Raw genomic sequence first — 12,859 nt, 5'->3', positions numbered from 1 at the left:
CAAGGGAGGAGTTGTAAAGTTTGATGGCCACAGGCAGGAATGACTTCCTATGACGCTCTGTGTTGCATCTCGGTGGAATGAGTCTCTGGCTGAATGTACTCTTGTGCCCACCCAGTACATTATGCAGTGGATGGGAGACATTGACCAAGATGGCATGCAACTTGGACAGCATCCTCTTTTCAGACACCACCGTGAGAGAGTCCAGTTCCATCCCCACAACATCACTGGCCTTACGAATGAGTTTGTTGATTCTGTTGGTGTCTGCTACCCTCAGCCTGCTGCCCCAGCACACAACAGCAAACATGATAGCACTGGCCACCACAGACTCGTAGAACATTCTCAGCATCGTCCGGCAGATGTTAAAGAACCTCAGTCCCCTCAGGAAATAGAGACGGCTCTGTCTCTTTTTGTAGACAGCCTCAGTGTTCTTTGACCAGTCCAGTTTATTGTCAGTTCGCATCCCCAGGTGTTTGTAATCCTCCACCATCTCCACACTGACCCCCTGGATGGAAGCAGGTGTCACCGGTACCTTAGCTCTCCTCAGGTCCACCACCAGCTCCTTAGTCTTTTTCACATAAGCTGCAGATAATTCTGCTCACACCATGTGACAAAGTTTCCTACCGTAGCCCTGTACTCAACCTTATCTCCCTTGCTGATGCATCCAACTATGACAGAGTCATCCGAAAACTTCTGAAGATGACAAGACTCTGTGCAGTAGTTGAAGTCCGATGTGTAAATGGTGAAGAGAAAGGGAGACAAGACAGTCCCCTGTGGAGCCCCAGTGCTGCTGATCACTCTGTCGGACACACGATGTTGCAAGCACACGTACTGTGGTCTGCCAGTCAGTTAATCAAGAATCCATGACACCAGGGAAGCATCCACCTGCATCACTGTCAGCTTCTTCCCCAGCAGAGCAGGGCGGATGCTGTTGAACGCACTGGGGAAGTCAAAAAACATGACCCTCACAGTGCTCGCTGGCTTGTCCAGGTGGGCGTAGACACGGTTCAGCAGGTAGAGGATGGCATCCTCAACTCCTAGTCGGGGCTGGTAGGCGAACTGGAGGGTATCTAAGTGTGGCCTGACCATAGGCCGGAGCAGCTCCAGAACAAGTCTCTCCAGGGTCTTCATGATGTGGGAGGTCAATGCCACCGGTCTGTAGTCATTGAGGCTGCTGGGGCGCGGCATCTTCGGCACAGGGACGAGGCAGGACGTCTTCCACAGTACAAGAACCCTCCGGAGTCTCAGGCTCAGGTTGAATACATGGCGAAGTACTCCACATAGCTGAGGGGCACAGGCTTTCAGCACCCTGGTACTGACACCATCCGGTCCTGCAGCCTTGCTTGGGTTGAGACGTTTCAGCTGTCTTCTCACCCGTTCAGCTGTGAAGCCCACCGTGGTGGTTTCGTGTAGGGAAGGGGTATAGTCATGAGAGCAGGGTGGGGGACTGTGAGGAGGGGTAGGAGGGGAGAGTGGAATATGTGTTGGTTGGGGGCCGACAACAGATGGCTCGTGGGGGATGGGCAGGGGCCACAATGTCAAATCTGTTAAAGAACAGGTTAAGTTCATTGGCCCTGTCCACACTGCCTTCAACTCCTCTGTTGCTAGTTTGCCGGAACCCAGTGATGGTCCTCATCCCCCTCCAGACCTCTCTCATGTTGTTCTGCTGGAGTTTCCACTCAAGCTTCCTCCTGTACCTGTCTTTAGCCTCCCTGATCCTGGCTTTCAGGTCCCTCTGTATTGCCCTCAGCTCCTCCCTATTTCCATCTCTAAATGCCCTCTTTTTAGCGTACAGGATGTCCTTAATGTCCTTTGTCACCCATGGCTTGTTATTTGAATAACAAAGGACAGTTCTTGTCAGAACATTGCAGTCCACACAGAAGTTGATGTAATCAGTGATGCACACTGTGAGCCCATCAATATCCTCTCCATGTTGCTCACAGAGTGCCTGCCAGTCAGTCACCTCAAAACAACCCTGGAGTGCCTCATAAACCTCCTCCGACCATTTTCTCACTGTCCTCGAGGTTGCTGGTTTACTCTTCACCAGGGGCACGTAGCAGGGTTTTAGATGCAGCAGGTTGTGATCTGACCTTCCCAGTGGGGGGGGGGAGGGGGGGAGAAGAGGAGCTATATGCATCCTTAACGTTAGTGTACGTCATTAGAGAGTGAGCAATGATTGATTGATTGGTTATCTGTGGTCAGAAAAAAGTAGCCAGAAAAGCAAAGTCAACAATGTTGAGTTGAAGAAGACGCAATCAGATAACTTCGGAGTGAACGGGGAATAGCAGTGGTTAAGATGCAAGCTGGATGATAAATATCTGGATGGGACATGAGAAAGTGAAAAAGATCAAAGGAAAAAGTTCACAGATTTATGAGTAACAGTAACAGAAAGAACAAAACACAAATATATTTTGCAAAGTCGCTGCAGCTGAGTTAAAGATAATGCTTGTTACTAAAATAAACCTGATTAATGCAGTGAACCTTCTCTGGAAACCATGAACCAGTTAAGTGTTGGCATTTAACCCAGAAAAAGAATAGGAGTAGGCCAGTTGTTCTCCAGAAGCTGCTCAGCCATTCAACTAGATTGCCCCTGGTTCTCTGAACCAGCACTCTTGTCATCTCCAATCCCCATATTCCTCTATCCCCTAATATACAGAAGTTTTCAATGCGGCAACTGAGCTTCTCCAGTTCCCTAGAGTGGAGAATTCCAAAGATTCATCACCTGTTAAAGGAAAAAATAGTCATAGTCATACTTTATTGATCCTGAGGGAAAATCCTAGGTGACCTCGCCCTTTAATTTGAGACTGTGTTCCTGCCCCAGTTCTTGACACCCTAGCCAGGGGAATCATCTCCCCGCATCGCCTCTGTGAATTTATTTATTGATACAGTGTGGTAACAGGCCTTTGCAGCCCTACAAGTTCACAATGCCCCATGACACCAGAAGGACCAATGTTACCTACTAATTCGTATATGTTTGGAATGTGGGCAAACCCATCTGGTCACAGGGAGAATGTACAGGCAGTGGCAGAATTGAACATATTTTCTATGTTTCAGAAGGTTGCATCTTACTCAGAATCAGGTTTTTTATTACTGACATATTAATAGAACCATAGAAACTACAGCACAGAAACAGGCCCTTTGGCCCTTCTTGGCTGTGACCATTTTCTGCCTAGTCCCACTGACCTGCACACGGACCATATCCCTCCATACACCTCCCATCCATGTATCTGTCCAATTTATTCTTAAATGTTAAAAAGAACCTGCATTTACCACCTTGTCTGGCAGCTCATTCCATACTCCCACCACTCTCTGTGTGAAGAAGCCCCCCCTAATGTTCCCTTTAAACTTTTCCCCCCTCACCCTTAACCCATGTCCTCTGGTTTTTTTCTCCCCTTGCCTCAGTGGAAAAAGCCGGCTTGCATTCACTCTATCTATACCCATCATAATTTTATATACCTCTATCAAATCTCCCCTCATTCTTCTACGCTTCAGGGAATAAAGTCCTAACCTATTCAACCTTTCTCTGTAACTGAGTTTCTCAAGTCCCAGCAACATCCTTGTAAACCTTCTCTGCACTCTTTCAACCTTATTTATATTCTTCCTGTAATTTGCTGACCAAAACTGAACATAATACTCCAGATTCGGCCTCACCAATGCCTTATACAACCTCATCATAACATTCCAGCTCTTATACTCAATACTTTGATTAATAAAGGCCAATGTACCAAAAGCTCTCTTTACGACCCTATCTACCTGTGACGACAGTTTTAGGGAATTTTGTATCTGTATTCCCAGATTCCTCTGTTCCACTGCACTCCTCAGTGCCTTACCATTAACCCTATATGTTCTACGTTGGTTTGTCCTTCCAATGTGCAATACCTCACACTTGTCAGTATTAAACTCCATCTGCCATTTTTCAGCCCATTTTTCCAGCTGGTCCAAGTCCCCCTGCAGGCTCTGAAAACCTTCCTCACTGTCTACTACACCTCCAATCTTTGTATCATCAGCAAACTTGCTGATCCAATTTACCACATTATCATCCAGATCATTGATATAGATGACAAATAACAATGGACCCAGCACTGATCTCTGTGGCACACCACTAGTCACAGGCCTCCACTCAGAGAAGCAATTCTCTACCACCACTCTCTGGCTTCTTCCTTCGAGCCAATGTCTAATCCAATTTACCACCTCTCCATGTACACCTAGCAAATGAATTTTCCTAACTAACCTCCCATGTGGGACCTTGTCAAAGGCCTTACTGAAGTCCATGTAGACAATATCCACTGCCTTCCCTTCATCCACTTTCCTGGTAACCTCCTCGAAAAACTCCGACAGATTGGTCAAACATGACCTACACGCACAAAGCCATGTTGACTCTCCCTAATAAGCCCCTATCCAAATGCTTGTAGATTCTGTTACTTAGTACTCCCTCTAATAACTTGCCTACTACTGACGTTAAACTCACCGGCCTATAATTTCCCTGATTACTTTTCGATCCTTTTTTAAACAACGGAACAACATGAACCACTCTCCAATCCTCCGGCACTTCACCCGTAGACAGCGACATTTTAAGTATTTCTGCCAGGGCCCCCGCAATTTCAACACTAGTCTCCTTCAAGGTCCGAGGGAACACTCTGTCAGATCCCGGGGATTTATCCACTTTAATTTTCCTCAAGACAGCAAGCACCTCCTCCTTTTCAATCTGTACAGTTTCCATGGTCTCACTACTTGATTCCCTCAATTCCATGGATTTCATGCCAGCTTCCTTAGTAAATACAGACGCAAAAAAACCTATTTAAGATCTCGCCCATTTCCTTTGGTTCCGCACAAAGCCGACCACTCTGATCTTCAAGAGGACCAATTTTATCCCTTACAATCTTTTTGCTCTTAATATACTTGTAAAAGCTCTTTGGATTATCCTTCACTTTGACTGCCAAGGCAACCTCATGTCGTCTTTTTGCCCTCCTGATTTCTTTCTTAAGTATTTTCTTGCACTTCTTATACTCCTCAAGCACCTGATTTACCCCGTTTCCTATACATTTCATACAACTCCCTCTTCTTCTTTATCAGAGTTGCAATATCCCTTGAGAACCAAGGTTCCTTATTCCTATTCAATTTGCCTTTAATCCTGACAGGAACATACAAACTCTGCACTCTCAAAATTTCCCCTTTGAAGGCTTCTCACCTACCAATCACATCTTTGCCAGAGAACAACCTGTTCTAATCCACGCTTTTTAGATCCTTTCTCATTTCTTCAAAATTGTGAAATTTCTGGTTTTGTGGTAGCAATACAGTGCAAGACATCAAAAATTACTATAAGTTACAACAAGAAATACATAATACATGGTGCAGTAAGAGAGCAAAGTAGTGAGGTAATGTTCATGGATTATTTAAAAATCTGATGGTGGATGGGAAGAAACTGTTCTAAAATGCTGAGTGTGGGTCTTGAGGCTCCTGTACTTCTTGAGAACTTGCACAGGCTCTAATGCCAGCGTGGCATTACTGCAAACATTCATCCTCATTGTCCTCTGTCCAAAGGTCCTCCCCAGAGCCTCCCAGGCCACAACCATTTCTTACCATGCACATGTCCTGCTGATGTAGAAAAGCTTCATGAATTCAGGAGTGAAATAGTTCACTGTAGAATATGTTGCTCTGACCTATTTTTGCAGTGGCAGTATGAATGCAACTGTTCTAGTTATGTTCTGATAAAGATCACCCCATGCAATGTGTGGCCAGCTAATGATAATGCCTTTCACGTCAATAGGAGGTGCATAAGATTGTGTTCAATCAGTGCTTTTATGGGTCAGATATATCAATACTATTAAGGTGTTGCAGTCTGAACACCTAAGCTATTTCCTTGCCTACTGTCCAATTCTCAAGAAAGGTTCAGCCACAAGGCACTGCCCTGAGGAACTCGTGCAGCCTAGAATTAGTGTAGGATTTCAGAGAAGCCATTCTTACTGAAATATGGGATCTCAAACATTATTCTTTGTTGACATTCAGAAAGAAGACTTTCTCTATGAACTTACTGATGTATCTATGCCTGGGTACAACAGTTGCATCAAAGCCTTCAAGTTGAAGCTTATTATCATTCAACTGTACATATATACAACCAAATAAAACAACAGCCACAGTATATGTATCACGCACGATGCATAAACCGAAATATTACCACAAATAAGTTAATCAAATATAATTAAAAATGGGTGCTAAGTATACAGCACAGATAAACAGTAAACAGCTTGCTGCCCTAGTGATGTAATCTCAGTGGTTGCAAGGTGTTCATTAGTCTCTCAGCCTGAGGGAAGAAGCTGTTACCTAGTCTGGCAGTCCTTGTCCTGATGCTTCTGCACCTCCTTCCAGGCAGTAGTGGGTCAAAGAGATTGTGCGATGGGTGGTAGGGATACCGAATTATTTTAGGAATGCATTTCAAAAAATCTCCTTTGCAATCCAAATAATAACCAAATATATCCCTTGTTTGTTTTTATAAAGAAGCCATTAAAGACAGAGAATAATAAATCTTTTAAGAATTAGTTTTCTTTAGCAAGTCCTCATGGGCACTAGCCTCCCTGGAATCCAGGACACCTTCAAAAGGCAATGCATCAAAAAGGGCTCCCGTCACCCAGAGCATACCCTCTTCTCATTACTACCATCAAGGAGAGGGTTCAGGACCCTGAAGTCCGTTTCAAGAGCAGCTTTTACCCTTCTGCCATCAGTTTTCTGAATGGACATTGAACCCATGAATACTTGCTCTATATTTTTTCCTCTCTTATGCACTATTTATTTAATTTAATTTTCTTTTTAAAAATATGCTTATTGTAATCTATTGATTTTATTGTTATGTATTTCAATGTACTGCTGCCGCAAAATAACAAATTTCACGACATTAAATTTGATTCTGATAAGTTGTGTACTTCTTTTGGAGTGAATTTGGGAGCAAGGTCTTTTGTAAAATGAGGTTTTGTAGGGAAATCTTGGCAAGAATAGTTGATGACTGGTTTTGTTGGACCTGAATAACACTGAGATGAGCATAATTATCAGTGGCAACTGCTTTTTCTCTATTGCTGCTTATATTTCACATGGGAGAAGGAGATTACCCTGATTTCTTTTGTAAATCCTTTAAGTGACAGTTAATCCTGTGATAATAATTAAGGGATTTTTTAAAAAAATGGAATTGAACAGTTGATGTGAATTTTCAAATGTCTGAAATCACACAGTTATTTGCTTCATCTAAAATAAGAAACAGTGTGAAAATATGTTACACTTGCCTTCTGTGAGTGTTATAAAGAGCAGACTTTCATTAATAGATTGACTCTTGCCGTCTAAAATGCTTCACAGTTTTTTACAGAATGTAATTCTCTGGTTGTGGGTCTGATTAGACTTTGCTAACCGTGTAGTTTGCAACCAATCAGAAAGCAAAGTGGAATCTTCCACAACTGCCAGCATGCCTTCAGTTACACTTATGAACTCATCCATCTCATGTTTGCATGTCTTTGCTCGTTATTTTTAATAAGATTTTGCTTTTAACTAAAGATCATCATGTCTATTTATGTAATGTCTGCAGTTCTAGGTGGTCAACCTGTGTTGAATTTCTAATTGCCATTTTAGGTCACTAGAAGCAGTTTTAAGCCAGGTGTCAGTCTGACTGAAATACAGTGACATGCAAAGGGCAAGAAAGATGTGAATATCAATTCTCAACTGTTTTAAAAATAAACTTCATTACAGCTAGGCTTCACATGAGGTTTTTACTTGGAGCTGATTTTTTTCCCCTTTGCTTTCCTTAGATTTGCCAAAATCTCTCTCAAACTTGAAGACAGAATACAGGGTTAATGAAATTGTCCTTAACAGTGTGAAGGAATAGAGAGATCTTGGGGTTTGATATCTATCATCATCATCATTATGTACTGTGTCTCAAGATCTATAGTTGTAGCTTAATAACAAGCATTTTTAGAGGTACACAACATAGAACAGTACAGGTCCTTTGGCCCATGATGTGCTGACATTCTAACCTGCTTCAAGATCAATCTAACCCTTCCCTCCCACATAGCCCTCTGTTTTTCATTTCATCCATCTGTCTGTCTAAGAGTCTCTTAAATGATAGGGTGATTAAGAAGGCATATGCTGTATTGCCTTCATTAGTCCGGGGATTGAGTTCAAGAGCTTTGAGTCCTATAAAATGCTGTTCAGACTGCACTTGGCAAATTCTGTTCAATTCTGGTCGCCTCATTATAGGAAGGATGTGGATGCTTTAGAGAGGGTTGAATTGAATTGAATGATCTTTATTGTCATTATACATAGGTACAATGAAACTCTGTTTGGCTTCCTCTCAGGCAGTTAAATAAAGTGGTAGATAAAAACAAGACAGTAATAGAAAAACAGTATTAAATAGTTAAGTAGCAGAAAATAAGTTGCAGCAGCACCAGAATATCATGGTAATGCACAAAGTGCAGTTAGTGCAAGTATTTGAGTCCTTGTGTGTGCTCACAGTTTCAGTCATTGTTCTGTGGGAGTGGTGTGATGGAGGCCGCAGCTCTGGGATAGAAGCTGTTCCTCAGTCTATTTGTTCTGGCTTTTAGTGTCCTGAAACTTTTGCTGGACGGCAGCGGGTCAAACAGGGAGTGACCGAAGTGTGTGGTGTCTCTGGTTATGCTGTTTGCTTTCCTCCTGAGTCTGCTGGAATAGATGGTGCACAGGAGATATACCAGGATGCTGTCTGGATTAGAGGGCATGTCTTATGAGGCTAGGTTGAGTGAGCGAGGTCTGTTCTCTTTGTACTGAAGTAGGATGAGAGGCGACTCGATAGATGTGTACCAGATTAGAAGAACTATTGATTGAGTGGACAGCCAGAGACTTTTTCCCAGGGCAGAAATGGCTAATACAAGAGGACATAACTTTAAGGTAGGGAAGTATAGAGGAGATGTCAGAGGTAGTTTCTTTTTGCACAGGATGTGGTAGATGTGTGGAAGGTGCTGCCAGGAGTAGTGGTAAAGGCACATACGATAGGGATATCTTCTCAAGATGTGCTTATCTTTACCATGCCTCATTCAAAACAACTTTCAGAGGACCTTAGAGGAATCGTAGAGATGCACCAAGCTGGAGAAGGCTACAAAAGTATTTTTAAAGACCTGAGTGTTCCTCAGTCCACAGTAAGAGAGATTGCCCACAAATGGAGGAAGCTCAGTACTGTTGCTACTCTCCCTAGGAGTGGGCATCCTGCAAAGATCATACCAAGAGCACAGTGTGAAATGCTGAAGGAGACGAAAAAGAACCCGATGGTAAAAGCAAAAGATCCGCAGAATCTCTAGAACTAGATAAAATCTCTGTTCATGTGTCCACTATAAGAAAAACACTGAACAAGAATGGTGTTCATGGAAGGACACCACAGAGGAAACTAGTGCTGTCCAAAAATAACAATTCTGCATGTTGCAAAAGGCCACCTGGATGTTCCACATGCTTCTGGAACAATGTTCTGTAGACAGATGAGCCAAAAGTTGAACTTTTTTGCAGAAAAACACCAAAACCTCTGCCCAACTGTGAAGCGTGTCATTGTTTGGGGCTGCTTTGCTGCCTCAGGGCCTTGACAGCTTGCAATCGTTGAGGAAATAATAAAATCAATGTTGTAACAAGGCATTTTACAGGAGACTGTCATGATAGTGTTCCATCACCTGATGTTTAATAGAGGTTAAATGATGCAACAAGACAATAATCTGAAACACAAGAGTGGTTTAAAAAGAAGAAAATTCATGTTTGGAATGGCCAAGTCAGAGTCCAGACTTGAACCCAATTGAGATGCTGTGGCATAACCTGAAGAGGGCTGTTAATGCTGGTATCCTAGAAATATTGATGAACTGAAACAGTTTTGTATGGAGGGATGGTCTAAAATTCCTCCTTGCTGTTGTGCAGGTCTGATCAGCAGCTACAGGAAATGTTTGGTGGAGATTATTGCTGCTAAAGGAGGTTCCACCTGTTACTACATACAAGGGTTCACATACTTTTTCTAGCCTGGACTGTGAATGATTAAATAATGTGTTCAATAAAGACATGAAAAGTACAATTATTTGTCTAGGCAGATTGTGTTTGTCTATTATTGTGACTTAGGTGAAGATCAGGTCACATTTTAGGAGCAATTAATGCAGAAAACCAGGTGTTCACAAATTTTGTCTTGCATCTGTATATGTACTTTGATAATAAATTTTACTTCGAACTTTGTTAATGTGAACCTACCTTCCAATTCAGAAAACTGGGAATTGGGATTTATTTATGTACCACAGAACTTCAGTAAAAATATTGTATGTTTAATCATTTAATTAAAGATTAAATTGTCTTTGCATGATGTTCATGTATTCTTCATTGTGCATTGTGATTTTATATCTTCCATGGTTTTACATGAGACATTGTGGCATTTTGCTTGGAATTCCACAGTTAGCATGGTAGGATTTTAACATATCCATTAGTGCAATAATATAGTCACTGGTGTATCTATCATCTCGTCACTGTCTTGGCTTAACACCCAAGTTCCATGGATGTTCTTCAGGGGTAGATTTTAATATTAATTCGGTATCTAGACTGACAGGTGACTGCGTCCCATTTAAAAACAAATCCTATTTCTAATCCCAACCTTAAATTAACAAACAGTTCTTTTAGTTTTAATGAAATACAGTGATAGTTGTTTTAGAAGGCACAGTGTGTTCTCTGCAGAGCTGGCTTGGTACCTTGAACACTTTTTTGTGCCTGACATTCATAGGTTATTGTCATGCATTCTACAAAATGTGTGGCGTGTGGCCAAGTGGTTAAGGCGTTGGACTAGCTATCTGAAGGTCGTGGGTTCAAGCCTTGGCTGAGGTAGCGTGTGTGTCCTTGAGCAAGGCACTTAACCACACAATGCTCCAGTCTACCCAGCTGAGAATGGGTACCGGCAAAAATGCTGGGGGTTAACCTCGCGACAGATTGGTGTCCTATCCGGGGGTGGGGGAGTCTTGCACTCTCAGTTGCTTCACACCACGGAAACCGGCATAAGCACTGGCTCGTGACAGACTTAATCTAATTATACAAAATATTGTTGACACTGATTACGCTTCAGATTTTGTGATGTTTTTGCAATGTAGTGAACATGTTCCTGATGATTGATCAAATTTTAAATTTTATTTTTGCTGCTAGGCCATTGTTAACTTGAGAAAACAACTTTTATGAACTAGATGAATTTGTCTAAACCACTTATTCCTTTTGTCTATAGATAGGGTCCTGAATGATTTGCAAAGATGTGTCATGTCTACAGTGGAGCAAGTTTTAGAGTACATGCAGAGGAGATTGACAAGTGAATTACAAACAGTAAGTATTACTAGTTTGTTTAACCTATTCATTTCAAACATGACTGTGGTCTGAATAGCTCTGTTAATAAACTTAGTGGGCATTTTATTAGTTGTACCTATATAACTGCTCATTAATGCAAACAATCATGTGACAGCAACTCAATGCATAAAAGCACTTAAGCATGGCTAAGAGGTTCAATTCTTGTTCAGACCAGAATGAGGAAAAATGTGATCTAAGTTACTTTGACCCTGGAATGATTCTTGGTGCCAGATGAGGTTGTTTGAGTATCTCAGAAGCTGTTCAACTCCTGGGATTTTCATACACAACAGTTTCCAGAGTTTAGAGCATGAGTTCCCAACCTGTTTCTTTTTTGTAATTTATTTTTTATTGAGTTTCATCATCAAACAAACATTTCCATAAGATGTATTTCAGATACTGTACATATATATCATATAATCATATTTGTCATAGATCTCCACATAATATTTATCTGAGGTATACACCTATAGAAAGAAGAGGAAAGAAAGAACAGTTGAAAGAAGAAAACTATGTACAGAGTAGGGAGTGATTTTTTTTTTACAACATATTCATTGATTGTGAGAATAAAATCAGGCCTATGAGGTGTTATGTAGTCAAACCATTTTTTCCAGTATGAATACAATTGTTCCAACTTATGATTAACAGATGTTATCTTCTCCATTTTGTAAATGTCCATTGTAATTACCATCCATACATTTAAAGTTGGGCTGTCCTGAGATAACCATTTCCTAGTAAGGGCCTTTTTACCAGCCACCAGCAGTACATTCATTAAGTATTTATATTTATCTCTTTTCAACCATTCTTGAGGTATATACCTAAAATATATGGTCTTACTCTCTAAGTGTATTTATCTGTTAGTATATCATTGAAATTTGCAGGATGTAACTTAATCGATCTACTCCCTGAACAAATAAGAACCAAGAAAAGTGAATAATTAAAAAAAAGGTAACGAAGGTGTGATTCCAAGGCTGGGGTCTCTAGATGACCCTGGGTTGGGCTAGAAGAAAAGTCTAGCTGTGGGGGATAGCCCCTCCTACCTGTGGGTTGAGGGCCCCCACTGCAGTACCTATAAAAGTAAATTTGAAAAAAGCTATGTCCATTACCCAGACATGAGGAAATCTGCAGATGTTGGAAATTCAAGCAACACACATCAAAGTTGCTGGTGAACGCAGCAGGCCAGGCAGCATCTGTAGGAAGAGGTGCAGTCAACGTTTCAGGCCGAGACCCTTCGTCAGGACTAACTGAAGGAAGAGCTAGTAAGATATTCGAAAGTGGGAGGGAGAGGGGGAGATCCAAAATGATAGGAGAAGACAGGAGGGGGAGGGATGGAGCCAAGAGCTGGACAGGTGATTGGCAAAAGGGATATGAGAGGATCATGGGACAGGATGCCCAGGGAGAAAGAAAAGGCGGGGGGGCGGAATCCAGAGGATGGGCAAGCGGTATAGTGAGAGGGACAGAAGGAGAAAAAGGAGAGAGAGAAAAAGTGGCCACACATTTTAATTCCACGTCC

At 42.0% G+C, this 12,859-nt stretch overlaps 1 protein-coding gene across 2 annotated transcripts in view; it reads left to right on the top strand.

Annotated features, from left to right (window-relative positions):
* Positions 1-12,859, top strand: part of LOC140201612 (probable methyltransferase TARBP1) — a 398,438-nt gene that overhangs the window by 112,418 nt on the left and 273,161 nt on the right. For both annotated transcript variants that reach the window (XM_072265981.1, XM_072265979.1), the window contains one exon: positions 11,234-11,328. In XM_072265981.1, the coding sequence (XP_072122082.1) occupies positions 11,234-11,328 (95 nt within the window). The remainder of the gene's footprint in view (positions 1-11,233; positions 11,329-12,859) is intronic.

Source organism: Mobula birostris, chromosome 8, assembly GCF_030028105.1.
Source record: "Mobula birostris isolate sMobBir1 chromosome 8, sMobBir1.hap1, whole genome shotgun sequence".
In the NCBI taxonomy this organism is placed as follows: Eukaryota; Metazoa; Chordata; class Chondrichthyes; order Myliobatiformes; family Myliobatidae; genus Mobula; species Mobula birostris.
This window is presented reverse-complemented; position numbering and strand designations above follow the sequence as displayed.